General features: G+C 32.8%; 4 protein-coding genes across 4 annotated transcripts; 2 read left to right on the top strand and 2 right to left on the bottom strand.

The window, feature by feature from the left end:
* Nucleotides 1-1480: 1480 nt before the first annotated feature.
* TRIADDRAFT_58127 (uncharacterized protein) lies at nucleotides 1481-2969 on the bottom strand (the record flags this gene model as incomplete). The annotated part of the gene is made up of 6 exons (XM_002114016.1): nucleotides 1481-1578; nucleotides 1660-1714; nucleotides 1776-1835; nucleotides 2007-2102; nucleotides 2193-2387; nucleotides 2823-2969. The coding sequence occupies 6 exons, from the start codon at nucleotides 2967-2969 to the stop codon at nucleotides 1481-1483; spliced, it is 651 nt and encodes a 216-aa protein (XP_002114052.1).
* A 490-nt stretch (nucleotides 2970-3459) lies between these two features.
* On the top strand, nucleotides 3460-7040 carry TRIADDRAFT_58126 (uncharacterized protein; the record flags this gene model as incomplete). Its single annotated transcript, XM_002114344.1, has 11 exons — nucleotides 3460-3545; nucleotides 4340-4601; nucleotides 4745-5077; nucleotides 5330-5391; nucleotides 5497-5824; nucleotides 5900-6020; nucleotides 6124-6181; nucleotides 6323-6444; nucleotides 6522-6619; nucleotides 6746-6842; nucleotides 6979-7040. The coding sequence occupies 11 exons, from the start codon at nucleotides 3460-3462 to the stop codon at nucleotides 7038-7040; spliced, it is 1629 nt and encodes a 542-aa protein (XP_002114380.1).
* A 1450-nt stretch (nucleotides 7041-8490) lies between these two features.
* On the top strand, nucleotides 8491-9499 carry TRIADDRAFT_58125 (uncharacterized protein; the record flags this gene model as incomplete). The annotated part of the gene is made up of 3 exons (XM_002114343.1): nucleotides 8491-8928; nucleotides 9195-9309; nucleotides 9459-9499. The coding sequence occupies 3 exons, from the start codon at nucleotides 8491-8493 to the stop codon at nucleotides 9497-9499; spliced, it is 594 nt and encodes a 197-aa protein (XP_002114379.1).
* Nucleotides 9500-11249: 1750 nt separating this feature from the next.
* On the bottom strand, nucleotides 11250-14708 carry TRIADDRAFT_58124 (uncharacterized protein; the record flags this gene model as incomplete). The annotated part of the gene is made up of 9 exons (XM_002114015.1): nucleotides 11250-11463; nucleotides 11576-11654; nucleotides 11730-11807; nucleotides 11920-12057; nucleotides 12188-12450; nucleotides 12560-13358; nucleotides 13637-13825; nucleotides 14062-14148; nucleotides 14627-14708. 9 exons carry the CDS (start codon nucleotides 14706-14708, stop codon nucleotides 11250-11252), a joined length of 1929 nt encoding a protein of 642 aa, XP_002114051.1.
* Nucleotides 14709-23325: the final 8617 nt, after the last annotated feature.

Here is a 23325-nt window from a genome sequence, read left to right as displayed (position 1 = left end):
TGAATCTGATGATTTTATTACAATGTAGTTTGCTAACGATATGATGTACATTCATCATCAATGGACTCAAAAACAAAACACAAAGTTATTCATCAACGTAAATATAATGCTTTTTAATAATTTTAATTTTTATCTACTATTACTGGATATGCTTCACTATGAAGGAGTATACTAGTAGTCTACTGATGATAATTAATTTAATGATATCACAATGATTGAAGAAAATACTACTCACATTGCTTACAATTATGACTGAGCCTAGCAGTGGCGACGAACTAACCAATTAATCAAAGCTCAAGAATTATATGTCACTTTATAGTTGAAGCATCATCAAAATTATTATACAGTATTTATATCAGCTAACTCGAGGATCAAAATCGCAATTATACTAATGTATTAATAGCTCTCTGATACATGCTTATAAATTTACAAGGCCAATATGGTAAATTAAACTATTAATACACATTATCCACAAAGAATTATAACATTTACCATTTCTATAGTATAAGTTAAGATTAAAAGTAAAACAGTAAGTATGAAATTGATTGGCATAGCTCTATAGTCAATTAATAACTTTGAGACAGTTTGCATTTACTCCGGATACAAAATAGCCTAATATTGAACTATTATACTTCAAAAGATAAAGGATATAGATACCGCATATCAATATTAACGTTGTCCAATGAGTATTTCCGTATTTTCTTTTGATAAAGATATGAAATATTTACATAATATTTAACTACTTGAAACAAATGTCATACGCTGCATAGGAATGCGTATAATTTCGCCTATTATATCTATTCGTTACTATAACGCGGCAGTAACTGTTATTGAAAATCTATAAATATGACGAGGATTACAAATTATTTATTTTCTATCGCATGAAAAGCTGCTGATTTTTAATTTACCAAAGGTTATAGTCGTATAAAGACCAAATCTCGTTGTCTAGTTAGACCCTCATTTATAAATAAGCTATTATTGCCAATTTCTTGTTATTCATGCTACTTTATGACGAAATAAAGTGACTTTATTTGAGCTCAATTGCATGGTATCTTTCATTTATTTTTTTTACACGTATTAAAATATCCGTCAATTAGTTCATAAAGGAAGAGTTTTAAGGCAAACTTAGTACAAGGTAGACGTTATGGACTACACACAACGACTTGTAGTGTGATCAAAAATGTCAACCTTTCGTTGTCAGTAACTACTTCTGTACTAGGAAAATACACTAGGGCTGAAGATATCACCATGCCAGTGCTTACTTTAATGTCAGACTGAAATTTTAGTGATTAATCTAAATGAATGTATGATACACAGATTAACAAGACTTGTGAATACAATTAATCATCAGTAGTACATATGAAGTTTAACAACTAGCAATATTTAGTACATTGCAGATTTATTGAAACGTAAATGAAGAGTTTAAATACATAGAAATCGCTAAGAAAAGAAAATTTACTTAACGATGTTATTATTAGTATTATTTAGAGTCATTACGTAATGTACACAATTGAGCTAAATCTTTCAGCTGTTTTTCGAGAACTAAGACGCCGATGCACTCGTAATAGCATGCATCTTCTGTAAAATATTTGCAATGAACAACGAAAATGATATTCACTTATGACACTGGAACTATTTAACAGAAGTTATATATCTTACTTTTCGGAAAATATATCTTTTCTAAGTGAAAGCTTGACGCCGCTAAGTATTGATTCTAAAAGAAAAACGAGAAATCTCAGCCTTAGCAGATGCAAATTAAAACAACAGATACAAACCTGATCAAACCATCTGGAGAAATGTTTGTATCGCTGTTTGCTTTCGCAACTCATAGAAGTCTATCGTCAAAATTTAAAATTATAGATTTTCAATAGGATTTAATCTGAATTAGGAAAAATTAATTACTTATGATACACTGCATAACAGATTTTTACTGCGGTATTACAGTAAATTTACAGAGGATGTATAATAAACTCTGCAAAAGCATATGAGGGGAAATATTTTCTTACAGCTATCGGATATAAGCCCAAGTATAAAATAATATCGGCAAGAGATTGCTTAAATCCAACTACAAATGTCCTTGTGGCTAAAATAGAATTCATTTCCTAGAGACAACCACGCAGCAGAGCAAGACCAAATTACTTATACCATTTCATACAATAAATCATTCCTATTACCGTGTATTAAATATTTACCATTAGTACGGATTGAATCTTAGCATTATCTCGTGTGTTTGGCTGCACATCTGCAGATCTGTACTCCAGATACTGCCAAATTTCGTTCCATTCTATATCGCTTTTTCCAGTGTGGCTGCTGCTGTTTGCAGCTAGAAATTTCGCGATGGCATTATACTGATAAATCAACTTTCCGTCCAGAATTAAGCATGGTAGCTTCGCATTAAGAAATAATAAAAACGTAATTCTCTTGTTAGAATCACCTACCGTATATCACGTCACAGTTAAAAACCTTTCTATATGTACCACACATCTAATTAATTTACTATTTATATGCAACACTGTAAGGTCAGTAGCAAATCAGAAACGCAATCACAGCCAATTACGGATTAAACAATTACCGCACATAGTACCAATTGCAATAACATTGCATAGTGAATTGGTGTACCTGCTGCAGAAATCAAACTTGCTATAGCCTTACATAAACCTGTATACACTGTACAGTATGTAGTCGATATTATTTACAGTATGTAGTAGTTTTCAACTCAGTTATGAGCTAGCAATGCATTCGATAGAAACGGTCCGCTTTAAACAGCAATATGTTGCTGTGTATGTGCAGATCTTTTAGGACCGATAGCTAACTTCCTATACCTTTTCCACTTTAAGATGTTTCGAATTATTTTTTAATTGCACTGTAATTCTCTTATCGGATAATCCGAAGAAATCGATCATGTCCTTTAATTCATGATCAGCCGGGGAATCCCCAATCACCAACGTCGCTACTTGATCCATCGCCATTTTATCAAGATGCTGCGATGACCCTGGAAGAGTACAGTACAGTACTGTATGATGATTCAAAACACTTGTACTGTACAGTACAGATCATTGTTTTCCAAGTACAGTACTGTAGCTCTACTGTACAGTACACTGTACTGTACAGTACAGTAGTGTATTGTACTGTATTGTACTGTACTGTACAGTATAAAGACTGCATAACTACAGTACGTACTGTACAAAGAGGTTTGAACGGAACTGTCACACTGCAAAGTGCAAACAGTACTGGGGTGACACGTTCAATTGGAGTGACACTTTCAATTGGGTTGACACTTTCAATTGGAGTGTACTGTACTGTACAGTGTACAGTGCAAGTTCATTGAATGAATCATAAGAGATACTGTAAAGCTCGATGAAACTGCTGACTTTGCTGATATTCTGAATATTGGATTAATCCTTCTGGTTGTTGAGCATCTTTGATTGATATATAACGCGACATATCAAGAAGTGAATAATGCCTACCGATGAGGACGTTACATGGCTAAAACAGCTGAGATTATTGAAATTACATGAGAACGAAATAAGCGATGTTATCATTGGGTAATGCATCATCTAGTAGTGGATCAGTAACCGTATCTGTGTACGATTATACGGGTTCAAGCATACACGTTTGTATGTAGTACAGTGTATCGTGTTGAAAGTCAGTTATTCTTCTGGAACATTCAATGTTAGATGCTTTTGCGTGTGTACTACGGTATAATATTTATTTTATACTAATGTAGAATTAAGGGATCAATATTGAATTAAACATCTATACAATCTTAGCTATCTCTAAACTTAAAATTATTGCTTTTACGATACGTTTACAGTAACTACAGTGATGACCTAGACAGACAGTGTTTTTACACATTGTACATTTTAGGGCATTTGCTTAATTATAAAATCATTATCAATGATTTAAAATTAGCCCAAACCTGTTCCATATACTGTACAGTACATGTACTCGTATGTCTTCGTGTCATACAAGAATAATATTGATTTGAACTGATTTAATGATAGAGAATTGCTATACTAGTCAGCTGATAGCTTGCAGTAATCTTACGGGTAACTGCTATCCAGTTTATAAGGCACGCGTACTTTTTATTTGAAGGACAGAGCTATAGTATAGCTATAACAGTGAATGGAGTATGAAATCTATCTTGAGCACTTACGTCATATATTAATACCTGTTACTACGGTATTACTTGGATAGAGCAACTCTTGGTATTACTAGACGTGTATACAGTACAGTATATTAAGTAATATATGTAGTAAGAATGTTCATTAAACGCATATTGCTTGTACATGTGCAAATAGCGAACTAATTCTATTTACCCAAAATTCACTATTTGTAGGTACATCCTAGAATGTAACAATGCGGAGGATTTAACAGAAATTATAGATGATATATTCCCCAATGCCGATCCAAGCGAGAAAAAAAAATTTATTCAAGCTCTTCAGAAAAGAAGACGAAAGCGTGCAGGTGCAGGTAAAGGCAATCAAGGTAATAAAGCTATGCATAAGGATGAAGCACTTGCAGAAAATCCAGAGGGATATTATTATAGAAAAGACAATTTGAATGAATTACCTGCCTATGGCAAAATGTCGATGGAACAGGTAGATAAATACATATCAAAATGTAATCCGAAAAACTGTAGTCAAGGACATAGCAGACTTAGATTGCTTCTTCTAAACATGATGGAACATACTATTATACTTATGATAGATAATGCAACTAATTATTTTTAAAATTGTTGCAGCCAAGTTCAAGCACTAAATATACTCGGAATGCATCTGCAAATTCTGCTAATAAGAAACGATTTATACCATTAACTAGTGAAAAAGGACAGTCACAATTTGATGGTAGTGCCCGATTACCAGGAAGGCATATTTGTAACTGCTTAGCGCAAAGACATGAGTTAGTTAATAACTGCTTGAACTGTGGAAGAATTATTTGTAATCAGGAAGGTTCTGGCCCTTGCTTATCTTGTGGTAATATGGTATGCACCAATGAAGAAAAAGAAATTCTTAGTAGAAATTCACGGAAAAGCAAAAAGTTATACGAATCGTTAATGAATGCCAATCAAGAATTTGTAAGTATAGTAATACTTTCATCGATTATTCTGGTGATTCTGTGCGTAAGCCAATTAACATCGTATACAATCAAAAATTCTAATCATTCTCCATTATTTCGATATCTGAATGTTATCTAACAAGATAACAGTCATTAAAATTTTCTTTACAGGTTTATATACAGTAATCTAATGTATTTTTATAATATTATAAGAAAATATACTGTAGTCTATACTAATAGATCAATAAATGTGCTGCTTCTTTTTTTTTAGGAAATTCAAGCTAAAAATGCAATTGAACATCGGAATAAACTCTTAGAATATGATCGTTCTAGGTCAGAACTGTAGTGTACCATAATAAAGCATTCTAATCAGTTTTCTTCTTAGATATTGTCAATGATTATAAATTAACAGAAATTTAAATATTTTATTCGTATTAGTGCTCAGCGAACTAAAGTTATTGATGATCAGCGCGATTACTTTAAGACTGATAGATGGTTTTCTGAAAGTGAAATAAAACAGTTGAAAGAGTTAGAACGTCAAAGAAATAATCAGCTACATAAGTCGCGCCGTGAAATGAAAGTGACGATTGATTTAGCAGGAAGACAAGTCGTTCATGAAGATGACGACTACTTTAATCGTGTAAATAAGAGCGCACTTCGCGATGATAACCTGTCCATATTTTCTGGAACTAAGCGTGATAATACTAAGAGTAAAAAAGATATCTTTCATCCAAACAATCCTGTAATATCCCCAGATAAAGTTAAGGTAGGTTACTAATTATAGTTCTTGGGTTGTTATTGTAAAAGACCATCTTAAATATTTGAAACGGTAATTTTATAGTTTGTAAGCATTGGTAAACATCAAAAGAAAATCTCTGAGCCTGTCAAATCCGGTTTAAAAGTCCCAAGTAAAGCTAAATTTAGACTACAAGATAGGGAATTGCAAGAAGTTACTGATAAAGGTTTTGAAGTCGCTAAATAATTTATACTGTAAAATCTTTGTGATCTTTACTTCCACTCTAAGTAGTACATAATTGACAAAGGTGAATTTTTTACGCTGTTAAGGTTTATGCCTGAGTATGCATCAACCCTGGGCATCTCTTTTAATTCGTGGAATCAAAGTGTTAGTAGTAATTATTTACTGACAGCCTACAAATGTTGCGTAATTATTCGAAGTGGTTAAATTTGAAAACTAGGCAGATATATTCTAGTACATTCCTTAATTAACGTAAAATTAATAAGTTGATAATTTCTGAAAATTCAGGCATGAAGGGCGTACATGGTATGCATCTCATCGAGGGAGACTTTGGATAGCTTCGACAAGTAAAGATTGTGAGAAAAGCGACATAGAAGCATTAGAAGATATGTACCGAGTTCGCTACTCAGGTAGTTATAAATTGACTTTTATTACAATAGATTTTCCATAATTGGTGTTAACATTTAGATTTTGGACCATTTTGTAGGAGTTGATCTAGATTTCCCAGATAGTTACCCAGCTGGTTGCCTATTAGGCTGTGTGGATGTATTGGACTGTTTAGATCAGAACGAATATCAAGAAAAAGTAAGCTATGAGCATGCTGATACTAGTACATGAATTGTTTCCGCTATTTATCGTATGGAGCTTTACATTTCGTTGTCAATTCCGATTACTTAGGCGTAATGTATTGTAATACAATTATAATTATAGTACCCAGATGGCGAATCAGAATCTCCGTATGTTTTTATAGTCGCTAGTCCTCTAGAATTGTACGTTAAGTTTCCAGTAAAGGGGCAGCATAAAATCTGTAAGTAAAGCTTGACCAGCTTACGGTTAATTACGCGTCAAATATTGTATATTATTAGCTTTGTTATACTATGCTCTATAAGCAATATAGAAATCGAAGAGTATTCAATGAGCACTTTCTTTTTCAAATATATAAGGGAAATTAGAAAGTCAGTTGCACAATCAAGCAAAAACGGGAGTTAGCTTCCTTTCTTCATAAATTATCGATGAAGAAAGCCATGGAGAGAGTTGCAGAAGTAGAGTTTGATCTAAATCAAACACCTACGTACTCGTATATTAATTTTGTATTATATGACATACCATGAATTATTGAAGTTCTTGCAAGATTAATGCATGGATATGCGTTCTATAGTATGCAATATTAAAATGAATTTTCATAAAATCTTCTGATTTATGCTAATAACCTACTTAGAGTTCATTGTGATATATAGATAATATACTCGAGATTCTATTTTTAATTAATAAAAAGTAGTGGACAATGCTTACGTTTGGCGTATTGTAGCCTTCTTTAGAGTTTAGACTAGTGGCCGCGTATTTACATTCCCAATCAAATATCAAGTTATGAATGTGTACAGCATAATATTTGGGCCGCGTAATTCTTGTAAAAGCCTTATACGAGTAGAGTACTGGATTGTCTTTCGGTATCAGACAATGGTAGCCTGCAATGGCATTCTCATCCAATCGTTTCTTAAAATTGATAGCGTAAAATAATTCCGTAAAGACATTTTCATTTAGTGCTAGCAATGTATGCAACATTGCATAGCCAATGCACGCATCGAATGTATGCTACACTGTACTCGTGAATACTTGACGAGAAAGGTTTAACAAAAATCGATTGATGTTATTGCTAAAAAATTAGAAATGATGACATAATTGAAATTTAATTCAGCAAAGTCAATTAGGCTTTCAAGGAATTGATATAAATTTTTCAAGATCGACTTGTATTTAAACTAGTAATTTTCAATTTAATTGCAGTTGCTATCGTACGTAGATATTTCATAATGTATCACCCTATATCAAATGTATCTTTTAAAAATTTGAGCATTGCATAACATAGGATAGCATATCGCTTTGGTCTGTAAATCAGTATGCTGTACTAAAGTACTTAGAGTGTTTCTATCAGTCGTAGCGATCGATAGTAAACCGTACAGTCAAGTACAGTCTATTCCAAATATTTCAAAGATTCTATACAAATCTGTACTGTATCGTACTTTCCATACTGTCTACCATGCTCCTAGCGATGCCATGGTGTACCGTACAGCAAACTAAAGTGTCGATGGGTGTAATTACTATCAGTATACGGAAACACTGGTATGACATACTATCAGATCGCTTAAACTAAGTGAACGAAAGCAATACTTACACCAGGGAGTATACAACTTGTGAAAATTGACTACAACGATCAAAATAGTTAATAGTGAGTGACTAATGCTGACGATCAGGTTCGCCTTCATCGTCGCTCAGTTAAGTAACAGAAAACTACTGCAAGAATTAAGCTAACATTGCAAGTAGAATGATCTTCATTTAGAGGTGGTAAATAGCTAATCATGAAGACTCAGCCTATCCAAGTCCATCGGAAGTATATTTTATTTGCTGCTTACTGTATGCTCCTTTTTCAGATTTCTTGCTATGGTCAAGTAAACTACAATATGGATTGTTATAGTGGCAGTTGGACAAAAGACAGCGGTAGCAATGCAAGTAGGACATGCCTGGCTGATCGACCTTACTGTCGTAGTTATCATCAAATACAACAACTTAACTTCACTCGAGAAGTATATCGTCAAATATTCTTATTAGATAATAGCAGTTCTAGCGATGATGGTAGAAATCAACTCAATTGCTTGGGAAATTTTAGCTGTCCTTTTGCTGTCAACGAAGTGATTCATATGAATAAAACGCAATGGCTTCAATTTGCTAACGATACCCTCATGCATAATAAAAATTGTTGTGCAGTGGTACTATTCTATTCATCGTCTTGTTCATTTTCGGCTCAATTAGCACCAGCATACAATGCAATTGGTCATATATTTCCTAATTTAACCACTATATCTGTTAATGCCTACGATAACCGCTATTATAATATCAGGGTAAGTCAATTACTTTCATCGATAACTGCTCTACAGTATTGGTACTCTTGTAATTTAAAGCTTATACGCGTACTGTATAGTAACATCATGCCAACATTATATATTGCTACATAACATATACGTGCTTTAGTTAACGGCGATATCGATCATATCCAATATTACTAACGGATTGAAATAAACGTTACGAGTATAAAGCCTTCCCCCTCAACTATAGGGATAAACTTCTGATAACATTAATTAATGATAAACCCTTTCTTCAATCCTAGTTTGGAGTCATGGGTACACCAACTGTTTTAATCTTTGTCCGTGCAAGACGAATACTTCGATTTAATTCAACAGCCACTTTCAACAACCTAGTTCAATTCGTCAGCAATGTTACAGGTAACGGTTTATTTTTTATAAGTTTGTATTTCACGATTATTATGCAACCCACGTAGACTTTTATACGGTACTTTTAGTTATCAGAAAAATAGCTTAATATGCTTCATAGTTATTTTAACTGCTGTAGTGGAATAACATTGATTTCACAGAATTGTTACCAGGCGAAGAAGGAAAATTACTAGATGAATAGATGGATATGATGTCTTAGATGATTCTTAGATCAAATTTCTGTAGGATAACACTCACTTTCTAGTATTGGTTTATCTTATTAATGCTCATATATTGATGGACAACACCAGATGCAATACGTATGTAGCAATTGTACGTTTAGCCTAGTTGATATTATCAACAGTTTACACGTCAAATATACTCTTAGCTCTAATCAGAATACTTGTATGAACAGCTATTGGCTACTAGTTTAACTTGATAATAGCTACATAGTAATAATGTTGAAAGAGCTTACAAACCGCTATACAACCTCTGTTAAGGAATGAAATATTGAAACATACATTTACATTACAAACCCTCCATTTCTAAAATAAAATAAACCTGGACAATTATAATATAATTATACTAGTTTGCTTTTCAGTCACTATATTCATATCCAGTTAGTTTAATGCATGTTTCGTGATTTAGTAAACTATCTATCAAATTTATAATGTACTAATTCTCTACGATCAAAAATTTCTACCTAGGACTGAGTTATAACGCTTCAGAAAATATTACTGATCTAGACAACGCAGGTCCTGTAACAGTCAACGTATCAGATACGATGAACATATACTTAATGTTATCATATGTATATACACTTATTGCCTTTGCGTATCTTATCATTAAATATCCAATAATTCAAAAGTACTGGAAAATTGTAAAGGAATTTGCACGGATAAAAGACGATTAATATCCATTTAAATCCGCGTATAAACACTTCATGTAATTAAGTTAAATATTAATAATGAGGTCTATAGCTCCTAAATCTTTACCATTCATGCACATTCTTGCTATATGTAATGAAACAGCGTCTTTCCAAGAAAAATTTGCTAGCTGTTTTTAGAAACATTTCTACTTGTAAGAGGATATCGTTGAAATTGGTCGCTTTTATATACTTATTAATACATTTGATTATCGTGTATTTAATATATGTATTCAAAATAATCCACAACTATTAATATCCAGTATTTTCCTAGCTAAATAGCTGCTACATCGTAATCTTACAAGCTATTAATTGATGTTCACGTACGACAAAATGATTTCAAGAGTTTGTCTTGATGGAATCAAACTCTTAACATCAGCCTATTGGTATACCTAAGCGTGTTATATTGTATGAAATTAATTGAAATATTGTATTTACTGTTAATAATTTGTGCTCTAAGTAGTTCTCTTCAGTAAGACGATGAAAATATATTAATGTTTGAATTTTAGATAGTTCGAAAAGAAAATACAATAGCTTTCCAGACTCTGTATGATCTCTAATGTAAAGTAATTGATTATCATAATCAGTTTTATAACATTATGGATGTACACCCATAGATCACTCTTTTAAAAATTTATTAAAAGGATTCATCATAATAAGTATGCCTTTTTATTTCGACGAGGTACGATTATACCTATATCCAGTGTGTAATAATGAGTATAAAGGTATGACAGGAGTATGATTTGCAAATTATAAATTGAATTCAAACAACAAAATAATAACAGTTTTAGGTTTGCGAGCCACTTTACTTATCTGTTAATGTGAAAGTTAAATTCCAATAATGATCCCGAAATGATGATCAGACATTCAGTAAACCCAATATGAGGTTTTTCCGAGTTATTAATGTATATTTTCTATTCAACGCATGTACAATTTTAGGAATCTAGTATTGATTCATTTATAGATAATTTCACATGCAAACAAAAATGTACGCATATAATTTATTCATACGCTACAATCATTGGTATTACATCATACCCACATAGTCAGCAAATATGTTAACGCGATTGATATCGTCTGCGACTAATACGGACGTTAATAAATTAAATGTACTTGTGACGTCTTCAACCTGACCATTGAAATAGTTACCACTAATATTAATCCACTTTAGATGCCATGGCAGCAAAGACTCTAACCGAGATGCTAGAGCTAATAGGCCAGTTATTGTTATGTTATTGACACTGTAATGATGTAATTCATCATTCGTTAGTAATAGATTAATTCATTACCCATTTAAATCAGATACGCAAAAATCGTATAATTATGTTAATTGCAATAGAAGGTTTTCTGCACCTTAAATCTATTGATCGCAAACTCATACCCACAGTAGGTTTATGAAAAATTGAACCTATCTTATTAATTCCATCATCGCCTAAAAATATTAGGCAGCATAGAAGTTACTTTTGATGTTAGTATTGTATAACACAATAAATTCTCACTTACGAACCTATCTTGTTATGGGATAAATTAAGGTATATCAGGGATTTACAATCACGAATACATCTGATAAAATTATCTGTAATCTCTGCAATAAAAAATGGCATCTGACATTATAAATTTTTAGAATTTGAGCAAAAATTATTGGATCCTTGTTTATTGCTGATAACGTAAGTTTGATACATTCTAATAAATTATACCTGTTTGGATACAGGAAGATAAATTGAGATATCGGAGATTATTTGTTCGAACGATCGAATTAATGAGCTCAATATCCACAGTTCTATTAAGCAGGTTACCTTCCATATTAAGAGACGTTAAACTTCCGTTTTTCCGACCTATGCAGTGCATGAAAATTATCGCTGTAGAAATGAATTTTATTACAGTATATCCATCAAACAATCAACAACTCCGTGGTCTTTGTTAGAATCATTACACAATTTATTTTATGCCTACTTAGTAACTTACGATCCCGCAGAGATTTTAAAATAATTTCCGAATTTGTTCTTGTTAGTTCACAATATGGTAAGTGACAAAGTTCCATGTTATCACAATGAATTAATACGCTGCCAAGTGATTTAGCAGCAATATTGTCGTCGATATTTGCTGTCATCGATAGTTTCTCTAACTTCCTAATATTACTTTTATCGATCGATTGAAATAGCACTGATATTTGCTGCATTGTGAGATTCACTTCTTTAAGAGTAAGTATTCTAAAAGAGGCGTTTGGGCTAGACCATAGAAAGAGAATGGTGTTTAATTATCGAATAAAGTTGATATTGTAGGACTGTCATATACAGTACTGAGCATAGCAGGTAAATAAAATGAATTATTTACTACCTATTAGTATTGATAAGTTCAGCCAAATAATTTTCGTCATCCTCTTCAAAAAAATTTTGTTCCACTTGCAAACCATAAAGCTGTTTTTTTGTCCTTGATTTTAATAAACTTTTCATGATTCGCTTTAATCCATCAATACAAAGGATACCAAATCCGTTATCAATAAGTTGAAGATATTTTAAGTCATACCAAGTAGTCAAGGTCTCACATAAGACTTCAACTAAAGCATCGTCCATCCAATATGACGAGAGACACAAAATTTCTATACCGCACATATTCTGACGAATGTGACGATCTTGTAGTATTTTATCACATCTTGTTATCGTACCCTGACTTGCAGGTACAACTTTGTCAATTTCACGAATGTTGTCTGGACAAGACTTATCTATAGTCAATCTTCTATCAAATTTGTTATTGGATATGGAACGTAATATCTGACCGAATGCCTTTGGGGTATTGATCTTAGCATAACGCATCACGACTTCATTCAATTGTGTACTATTGGATATAATTTCGCATGCAAAATCAATGCAATTGTCCCTTAAATTATGAAATTCCAAATGTCGAATGCTATTCAATAGTGCATAAGGAATATCTCTATTGCTAAAAATTGCTTTTGCAAGTTCTCGACATGAGCAGTTATGTAAGTGAAGTCGATAGATATAAGGTAAACAAAGGGAGATAATTTCCATTATCTGCTCCTTTGCTGTAGGAGTATTCGTAGTTTGGTCACGATTCAGCTGAAATATAAAATCTGGAGATGTACCATTGCCATAAAGTAGTGGATTAATATTTGTTTCTATAGTTAGTATATTGCAATTAGGCACAAAACAAAGGGAGAAAATTTTAATTCAATTTTGTGCTTAGAGAATAGTTAGTCATACATAGTATAAATATGAGTAAGTAACTACGTGTTTTAATTTTATAGTATCAGTATTTCTCAATTCTCTTATTAGAATCTTGATTTATTAAATTAATATCAATGATATCTCAATTCCTTTCGAACAATCGCAGACATCATGCATTATATACTGAATATAGTTACAGTGATAAATAAATCTACTTATCAATCCTTACCAGTTAAATTAGGTAAATTCATCATGTTAATAATGTCTTGTAAATGTTTTTGCATATACAACTGTTGCCAGGATACTTGAAATGTTGGATCGATAGCTGAAAGATAAATTAATTGCTGATACTGCCTTTTCGCTCCATGAGGCCAACGATCTGCATACAATCTATGCCAATGTTGATCGCTATTAATACCTACAGAATTATTATTGTCGAGACCATTAAGATAGCGTTAAAAATAATCAAATTTGTTGCAACCAAGCAAAACTATACAACTACGAGACTATTGGCAAGTAGTATACAGTACTACACAGGCATATATGTACATTGTACATTGTACACGTATTTGCACTTAGAGTTAACAAGAAGACTATTTAACCCTAAAGGTATCCATAAATCCAATACGTTTTATACCAACATGCCTTGCTTACCTGCTTCATCCAGGCATGATTTAATTTGAAGTATATCGATTGGAGCAAGATAATTCAGTAAACAACTTAGAATGACAGTTGGTAACCCTAATTCGTAACATAGCAAGAAATAAAACCAAAGCGTCATTTGTTAGCAGCAATTCAATATACGAATGTTATAACCTTTAAAGCTACTCTCACTGATTTTTAGTATTCTGTATGTAATCCTGTACAAGATATTCTATGGATACAAGCTAAGTACAATACCATTTGATAGATAACTTACATTAATGTATGAGGTCGCCGTTTAATTTGCACGCCTGCATATTTTACTTAAGCTACTACAAAAACTACTGCTTACAGCGGATATGGTAGAGATATACACGTATGTTATGAAGATTGCATCGGAGCAAGATTTTAAGCTATTTTTCAGCTAAGGCAAAGTACTAAAATTTTGATTAGCCTCATAGTTGATACTAAGAAATGCTTGGAATCGAACTACAGTAAATGGTAGCAACTCTTTTTGCTATCTTGCGAACTTTGTAAAGCTCCTTTACTTTGTTTACATATTGCATTCGACACTTACTTTCTAATCCATCTATCGGGTAATTCCGGAAATGCTTAGCTACGGATATGCAACATAATTTTGTCAAGCTTAGCACCGCCATTAACATTAATTAATATCATGCATCTGCTATAAAATCTTTCCTTTCATCAGCCATTTATCATGACTTTAATTCGCTAACTTGAAGTCAATAGTGATGAGAGCTGCTGCAACTGCCGGCCTAAAAGGTCTGCCTGCTATCATACATAAATTAAGTTTCAGCAACAGTTCGCTATGACTAGACCTGAGAAAGGTTCGGATTACAGAATAGTGTATCGGTGACCAAGTAGGAGTCTAAATCCAACCATAGGATTATATGGAGCACTGGCAGTCTATCACTGACGATAGAGAATGGGCTTAAATAAGGTGGCAATCGATTAGCGCAAGCGTGATGATCATTACTCGCGCTAAATTTTAAGATCAGAATTAGTTTTTGTTGACTTTTCGATAATAGCGGGAAAGGCGGAGATAGTCGATAAATTAAATGGCTAAATCCATGAAATTGAAGAGGAACAATTCCAAATCAACGGTACATTCCATTTCAATTCAAACTGAATCCTATACAGGTCGATCACACCTTTAAAAAACAGAATATCTATTAATTCCTTCAGGTAAAGTATCAAATTGCTGGTCAATCAACCCTCCACAGATTCTTTTCCAAGGAAGCTAATAAATCTAAGGATGCTGATAAAGTCGATGATGATAGTGTCATCATTGTAAGTATTACAAATCTGATTCTGATGAAGAACTTGGCTTGATTAGAAGTCATTTCAACGTTATGATGTTATACTTGTAATTTTAGTTATTAACTGATACTTACATCATGTTTATTGATTTATAGTTGTGTTGCATCTAACTATCTATCCTCAAAATTTGTAGATTTAATCAATAATACACTGCATGCATACACACATATAGATTATAATATCATGATTATCATTTTCATAGCTTGGCACTGTTCAAAAGACATCTCAACCAGTACAGATTCCTGATAAAATCTCAAGGTAAGGCTAGTGTAGGCCTGATTGCTTTCTTTTAAATTAAACAATAGCATCTGCTATCAAATACAATAGATGTTTTATCATCACATCATTGTATTGGGCGCCATTACTTTTGCAATCTGCTTGATTCAACTTTAAGATGATAGCATGGATTAATGTACCAGTATTTACGCTATTTTGCAACAATACAAAACTAGTGTAACAGGGGGAGAAAATGAACCTGATCGATCATCAAAAACAAAACAGGATCTATCTTCAGGAAATGCCAATCATATCGATAAAATTGAAACAGTCAAACAATCGAAAAAGAATCTTGGTAAGCTACTGTAAAGCATAAATGATTTACCCATATGAAGCAAACCTTTACAGGCATATTCCTACCCAAATCTAGTATGATTTATTAATTGTAATGCCCAACTTTGAAATTCGGTTATTACTTTTTTATAGAACATGAAAATTTAAATCTTAATGAAGAGCTATCAAATGGTTTACCTGATGCCACTAGCAAACAATGTACGTGTATAGGTGCACTTACAAAAGTAGTACCTCCAGAAGTATCGTTATCATTAGTACAAGTGGAAAATGGGCGTAATAATTCAGTAGTAGAGGTAAAACAGAACCCCCCTCTACATGAAGTAGTGATGACAGAATGTGATAATTTGGAAAACGTAATGCCCCCTAAGCCTCGCACTGATAAGGTAAAATCCTCTAATAAGAAGATATATTATCACAATTATGATTGAAATTTATAGATGCACCAAAGCTGATGTTTACTTATTCGATCATATAACTTTTTAATAGCTAAAAATAAAGAGAAATTTAATGGAGAGATTCGGCACCATGAGTAAATCACCTAACATTTGCACCGATAATACCCGTGATGATATGCAATACAACGAAAGCGCATTGTTAGAGATGTATGGTAGCGTTACTAAAAAAGTAAAAGTAGATGAAAGTAATGCTAAAGATATCGCAGAAAGTAATAGCATCACTTGTTTGAACGATAAATATGATACTAAGGAAAAAGATGCAGAAAAATCTCAATCATTAGATACTGCAAAAGCCGATGAAGATGCTGTAGATATTTTATTACGAAAGATCAAGTTAACTCCGGTTACGGATCGTTATCTACGTCCTTCCAGAGTAAACCAAAGGTAAAACGAATAATTATGAATACCCAAACCTGGCTAATTTCTCATATTACAATTATGCGGCAGTATGCTCCATATCCACTAATAACATAAATTATATATTTGATGTTATTTGTAGTCCATTTCGCCATGGCTACCTTAGTCCTAAAAAAAATGACCTTGATCATGAGCTCGAGTTCTATTCGTTACTGGTCAAATCTGTCCATGTACGCCCTAATAGCTCAACTAAAAGAAATGGAATTTGGGGGTAACTTAAGGACTGTAAATCTTTACTACTCCTAAACTACTATAGTACATAAATTGAATTTTATTTGTTGCACAAGAGCTACCGGCTATTGACAGAGTAAATCGCGTCTATCGTATATTAGATTATGAGCAGGACAGGATTTGATTTAGTCAATGACAATGTCTATTAGAATTGAGATTATAGTTTGTCAATTAGAGTATTAGGTAATTTTATTATGTGATAGACCTAATCAGTAAATAATTCTTCACACGATCAAGATCTATGATCTGCATTACCTTAGATTTTGTAAGAATTATCAATTATATTTATTATAAGTTTACTTCAAGTGAATACCTTTTGTATGTGCTTAAATTTAGCTATCACGGTACGGTTTACATGCTTGTTTAAAATTTCGATGAATGTACTAATTTTAGCTTACAAATCTACTGTAAGATCTAATACGGAGAAAGTCGTTGAAGTAACCAATCAGGCGGATAACTCTATGTGCCACTGTATATTAAGGGATGATTGGTAAGCGGCTGATAATTAATCTATTAAAATAATTATCAAATAGGGTGTTCTTACTGGCAGTAGCATACCCATAAGAATTGTATTTGCTATAGTCTATTTCTTGCATTCGATTTATTAATGCAGGGAAGCATCTCAAGTCTATTCTGACCAGCGCGTCAATTTAATGGGGAAATTTAACCATGAAGGAAAATGCATTTTGGATAATGAGAACAAAAATTTAATTATAACAGATAGCGATTGCTTAGTTTCTGGTACATCAATTTCTACTGCTACGAAATGCTTAAGGAGGTAAGTCAAAAATGATGACGTTCCTATATCTACAGTATAATGAGAATACTAATTACAATTATGGCATACGAATTTTATACTAGGGCGGTATTGGACGAGCTTTTTAAGGTGGGCCATATAGAAGCAGATCAAGTTGAACAGTATTATTAATTATGAGGATCTGTTTTTCATATTTTGTTACTCTAAATAACGCAAGATGTGAATATCTCTATGCTAATACGCTGAACTTATAGTCGTAAAAGATATAATATTCTAAACCATTGTTTTATTAGGGAGTAGACAAGCGGAGTGAAGTTATGCTATTCGGTACCATGCTGCATGACTTATTTGAAATGGTACTGTAATATTGATATCTTATTGCAGCAATACGCTGTTTGATCTTGGATCACTTAGCTATAAATTTATATACGTCTCTTATGCATCAATTTACTCTCTGGTGTGTCAGGCCATGCGAAATAGATCCTTTTCAAGACCGTCATTACAGAAATATATCGATGTGATCCTTGTACAACCAAAATACTTGCGTGATATGTAATTATGATAACATTTTATTGTTTCATCTATTTCATGATGCATATTCAGATGATTAATTTTTTCAATGCAAAATGTTTAGGTATAGACTAGGTTGTAATGAACAGTCAGTCTCGGAAATAATGCAAGAACAGATTTCTAGTATTGAGCAATGGGCGTCAAGATATGTTCGTGATGTTCCTCATCATGAACTAGGAAGAACAGACTTTCAAAGGTATTGGCACATTTGACCACATAATTATTATTCTAAGTGCAGTATCTTGGTAATATATCTGGTTGGATATCAATTTTCATTACATTCCATAATTATAATTGATGGCAAACTATGTACCCATTGTCGTTGTAGTGAGCAAGATACGAGCGTCTGTATAAGTCAGTTATATGACATTGAAGAAAATATTTGGTCTCCAAGGTAAAGAGATTCGTCTCTAAACAATGTAACTCCACAATGCATATAATAGTCTGCTGTAGTAACATTGAAGTAATATACTGTTTCTCTTTCATTGCTTGCTACTGTGAATATTAGATATGGTCTGAAAGGCAAGATAGATGCTACAGTAGAGGTCAAAGTAAGTATTGTTTGACTTTTTGCTATATTTGCTATATATTCTAGTTTAAAATCTTAACTCTATTTGAGGCATCATATCAAAGAACGGATAAGTGTTAAATTAGCAATCATTTTTAATCTAGATTCACAAAAGGGAGAAAGGAATTGAAACTAGAGACACCCTACAAGTTTGTATGCAGCTATATAATAATTTCCTAATTCTGAAATTCATTTTATTCGGAATCTGTTTATTAGGAATCCCATACCATACCACTCGAGTTAAAGACAGGCAAAATGTGGTCTTCAGCTGGATCCCTTAGCCATAGAGCACAGGCAAGATTTAAATATTTAGAACTTTATGTATTACTCCATTGAGTCCTAGTTGACGATATTTTATAATTAGATATGATAGGTATTGCCTAATGTCTGGTCTAGTTTACTAGGATTTTAGCTAAAAGACGTAGTATATTAAATTACTTGATATCAGGATAATAGTTTTAAAATTTTAAGAAGACTATTTCTATTTTTAACATGAACGTAGACGATTAAATAGCGTTCTACCTTCTACGCGCATACGAAGCAAACTGTAATTCATCATTCTTAGTTATACTGTAGTACAGAACCGAATTAGCTTGCAAAAAAGCAATAAAATTTGAAGCTCGAAACTCTCTTGTTAGATCTTAGCTTTATAAGTTATCTTGGATAACGTAGTTACGGAAAGATGTACCGTTAGCTTCTAGCACGTGCATATTTGCAAGGTTAAAGAGCTTTGGATCAAACTTGAATATGCTGAGGGAAATATCACCTGTAATACTATTAATATTTGGCATGGAAATTTTTAAAAGGAATTTGCAATAAAATATTTAGACACAGTGTAAAAGAATGTTATAGTCGTACATGTTAATAATTTCAAATGATATAAGATCAGCGGTTGTAGTAAAATATCAGTTAGCTAGTAAAATCAAGTTCGCGAGGCATATTGGGTATAATGTTCAATGCGAGATTAAAATTTTTTTCAAGGGTTCGTACTACAGCAAAATATTATAGACTTCTTACGCTTTGTGTAATGAAAACTTAATATCGTTATAAACAGAAATACTTGCAAGCATTATTATGCAGAAGGTTTAGATTTCGGATCATGTTTCACTCTCATATTAGGTAATTATTTATTCGCTTATGCTGTCTGATCGTCTATCTCGCGTCATCCCTTATGGTCTTCTTTATTACTCCAAATCTGGAGATACAGTTGGCGTACCAGCAAAACCTAGAGAAAAGCGAGGTTATCTGCTCTTTAGCGATATGTTATCCCACTAGTATTAATCAGCAACAAATTTTATCCTTCGTAAACTGGTTGATATTGTGTTTTAATTCGATATACTATGTGTACAGCACTGATAATGATGAGAAATCAGTTGGCAAACTACTACACTCATCTATTGGATTCAAATAAGAAGCCGAGTTTGCCAGAAGTTATCAATGATTACCATGCCTGTAAAAGATGCTCGCGATTGAAAGAATGTACTCTGTATCACAGGTATAATCGCTCTTAAATATGCAGACCATTTACTGCGTTATTATTCAGCTGTATTAATTCGACTATTGTACTAATCTATTGTAGATCGTATGAAAAAACCAATCTTAGTTCAGAGTCGTTACAAGAGCTTTATGACAACCAGCTGCAACATCTTTCTGAACTCGATTTAGAATATTTCTCCAAATGGTTTAATTTAATAGCTTTAGAATATGCCGATAGCCTGAATAAATCTTGTCAAGCGGATGTATGGACTACTCGTAGTACACAAAGGTTCAGTGCGAGAACAAAACTTGATTATAGATAGAGGATATTTAGCTATCTGTTAACGATCTAACCTTCTAATACTACCCTTGTAATCGATGATTAGGGAAAAAGAGGGTTTCTGCATCGCGAATCTGAAACTAATGAATTGTAGCAATCTAAGTAATAACGAATATGGACATTTATGGAGCATCAGTTTTGAAAGATCAGAATGGTATGCTCTTGTTCTTAATTCAGGACACTTTATGATTATAAATCTAATCAGTAAGTTGTTCTATAGTAATAGCATGCTTGTATATTCTTAACAGCCCTATCGACAATTCAAAATTAGCCATTACTGTTAGTGAACGAGTCATTATAAGTAGAGACGATGGCAGTGCTGTTAACATTGCTACTGGAACCGTTACTGAAATCGGTAGCTCTTCTATTAGTGTTATTACAGACAGGTAATATAAGTTCTATCATGCGTATATTATCTATCAATCATATGTGTCTAGTATCTCGATTTATCGTAACGAGAAACTTATTAAAATTAGGGACTTTGTATTGTACGAAAAAAACGTTGGAAATCAGCAACAATTTCAAAAGGTGATGACCTATAAACGTATAAATCAAATTTATAAATATTGCATAATTGTCGAAACAGAGGATTAGGATGTTATCACTAATGTGAGTATATGCTATACGTTAAAAATGCGGTCCCAGAAGATTTTGTATAGGATTGATACAGGTGCTGATTGGAATACTACGTCGCAGCTTTGGGCTAATTTATCTGAATTCTGCTCAGTTAGTGAAAGGTAAAAAAAATTTAATGTTTATAAAGGTAACAAAAATCGACATATGTACTAAAGATAATTATGTTTGTTTATTATTAATAAAACAAGCGATTCGAAACTACGTCGCCTGATTGTCAACTTGGATCCACCGACATTCGATAATTTAGAAGCTTTAGAAGGTTTATTCTGTCCCATATCTCCATATCGCTAAATTATATCATTTAGCATAGAATGTAGTAGCTATTGACCTACGAATATAATTTAATTTTAGACGATGATACATTGAAAGAACAAATGTGTAATCTAAACAATGACCAAAAGTGTGCCATTTATAAGGCAAGTTTTAATTATCGGATTAGAATTTGTTTCAAATAACATTTCATTACTAAATCAATAGATTTATTACTAGCTAAATTAAATTAACGAATAACTATTTTCTATGCGTAGAGTCTACGAGCTCGCGACTACTCACTTATTCTTGGGATGCCAGGAACCGGTATCAGTAACTGATTTATTAGAGCATAATTTATGATTGTAGTGAACGTTGATGTATCGCTGAAATATGAATTTCACCATCACCAACGTAGGTAAAACGACAACAATTGCTCATCTCATTTGGATTTTAAGTACTATGGGAAAATCTGTCTTGCTAACTGCCTACACTCATACCGCCGTCGACAATGTCTTACTAAAGCTCGCTAAAGTATGTAATGCACGCAAACTATTTGCAATTAAGTTTACCTTTGCAAAACAATTTAGTAAGGACTGTTCCGATATCATTGACAGCTATTTTTTAATGTTGTAGTTTGGTGTCGACTTTATTCGCCTTGGCCGTCCTCAAAGTATACATCCAAATGTCCTGCCTTTCTGTGCCCAAAATTGTTCTCAACAATGTAGGAATACAAAGGAACTTGGCGATTTCTACTCTTCGAAGGTAAGCCGGTTAAACTATCCCATATGGTATAATTGAATTTAAAAATCAATGTTTCAATATTTTGCTGAGTATGTACTGTAGGCTGTTAATTTCACAATATCCGAATATATAACAAACAATACTGTCACATATTGTTAATGCAAGGCCGTAGTTGCTACGACTTGTTTAGGAATCAATCACGCAATATTCTCTCAGAGACGCTTCGATTATTGTATCCTTGATGAAGCTTCACAAGTTACGCAACCTGTTTGTATCGGTCCCTTAAGATTCGCCGATATTTTTGTATTAGTTGGTGATCATCATCAATTGCCCCCATTAGTACAAAGTCTGGATGCTAGGTGAAGAATAGACGAAATTTTGTAAAAATTTGCCCAAAAGTAGAATGCTATATTCCATTATGTTTAAATCTAGGGATGGTGGGATGAACGTCAGCCTATTTCAACGACTTTGCCAGGCTACTAATGAATCCGTTGCTGAATTACGATTACAATATCGTATGCATAGGTTGGTAGTTATATTCCTATAAAAATTTTCTATATGTGACTGTAGTGCCTTATATATACTCTTGTAATTTTTTCTAATTATAGGGATATTATGGCTCTATCCAATTCGTTAGTATATAACAATCGATTGCAATGTGCAACTCAGGCAGTTGAAAATGAAACACTCGAGCTGAAGAACTGGTCATCCGTAGAAAAGGTAATTATTAATGTAAAATTATAGCTAAAGGTTGAAATTGAAAAGCGTATATTCAAAAATCTTAGATCTTAAAGAAGAATTCAGAGATGTTATGGCTATTACAGGCTGTAAACCCAAGCATGCCTGTTGTATTTATTAACACGGATAATGTAAATATTGCAATTATTCATTCTAGTTCTAAATAGTAATAGTCACTAAGTTT

The sequence above is a fragment of the Trichoplax adhaerens genome, genomic scaffold (genome assembly GCF_000150275.1).
Source record: "Trichoplax adhaerens TRIADscaffold_7 genomic scaffold, whole genome shotgun sequence".
Classification (NCBI taxonomy): domain Eukaryota; kingdom Metazoa; phylum Placozoa; class Uniplacotomia; order Trichoplacea; family Trichoplacidae; genus Trichoplax; species Trichoplax adhaerens.
The sequence above is the reverse complement of the archived record's forward strand: the minus strand, read 5'-3'. Positions and strand labels throughout refer to the sequence as shown.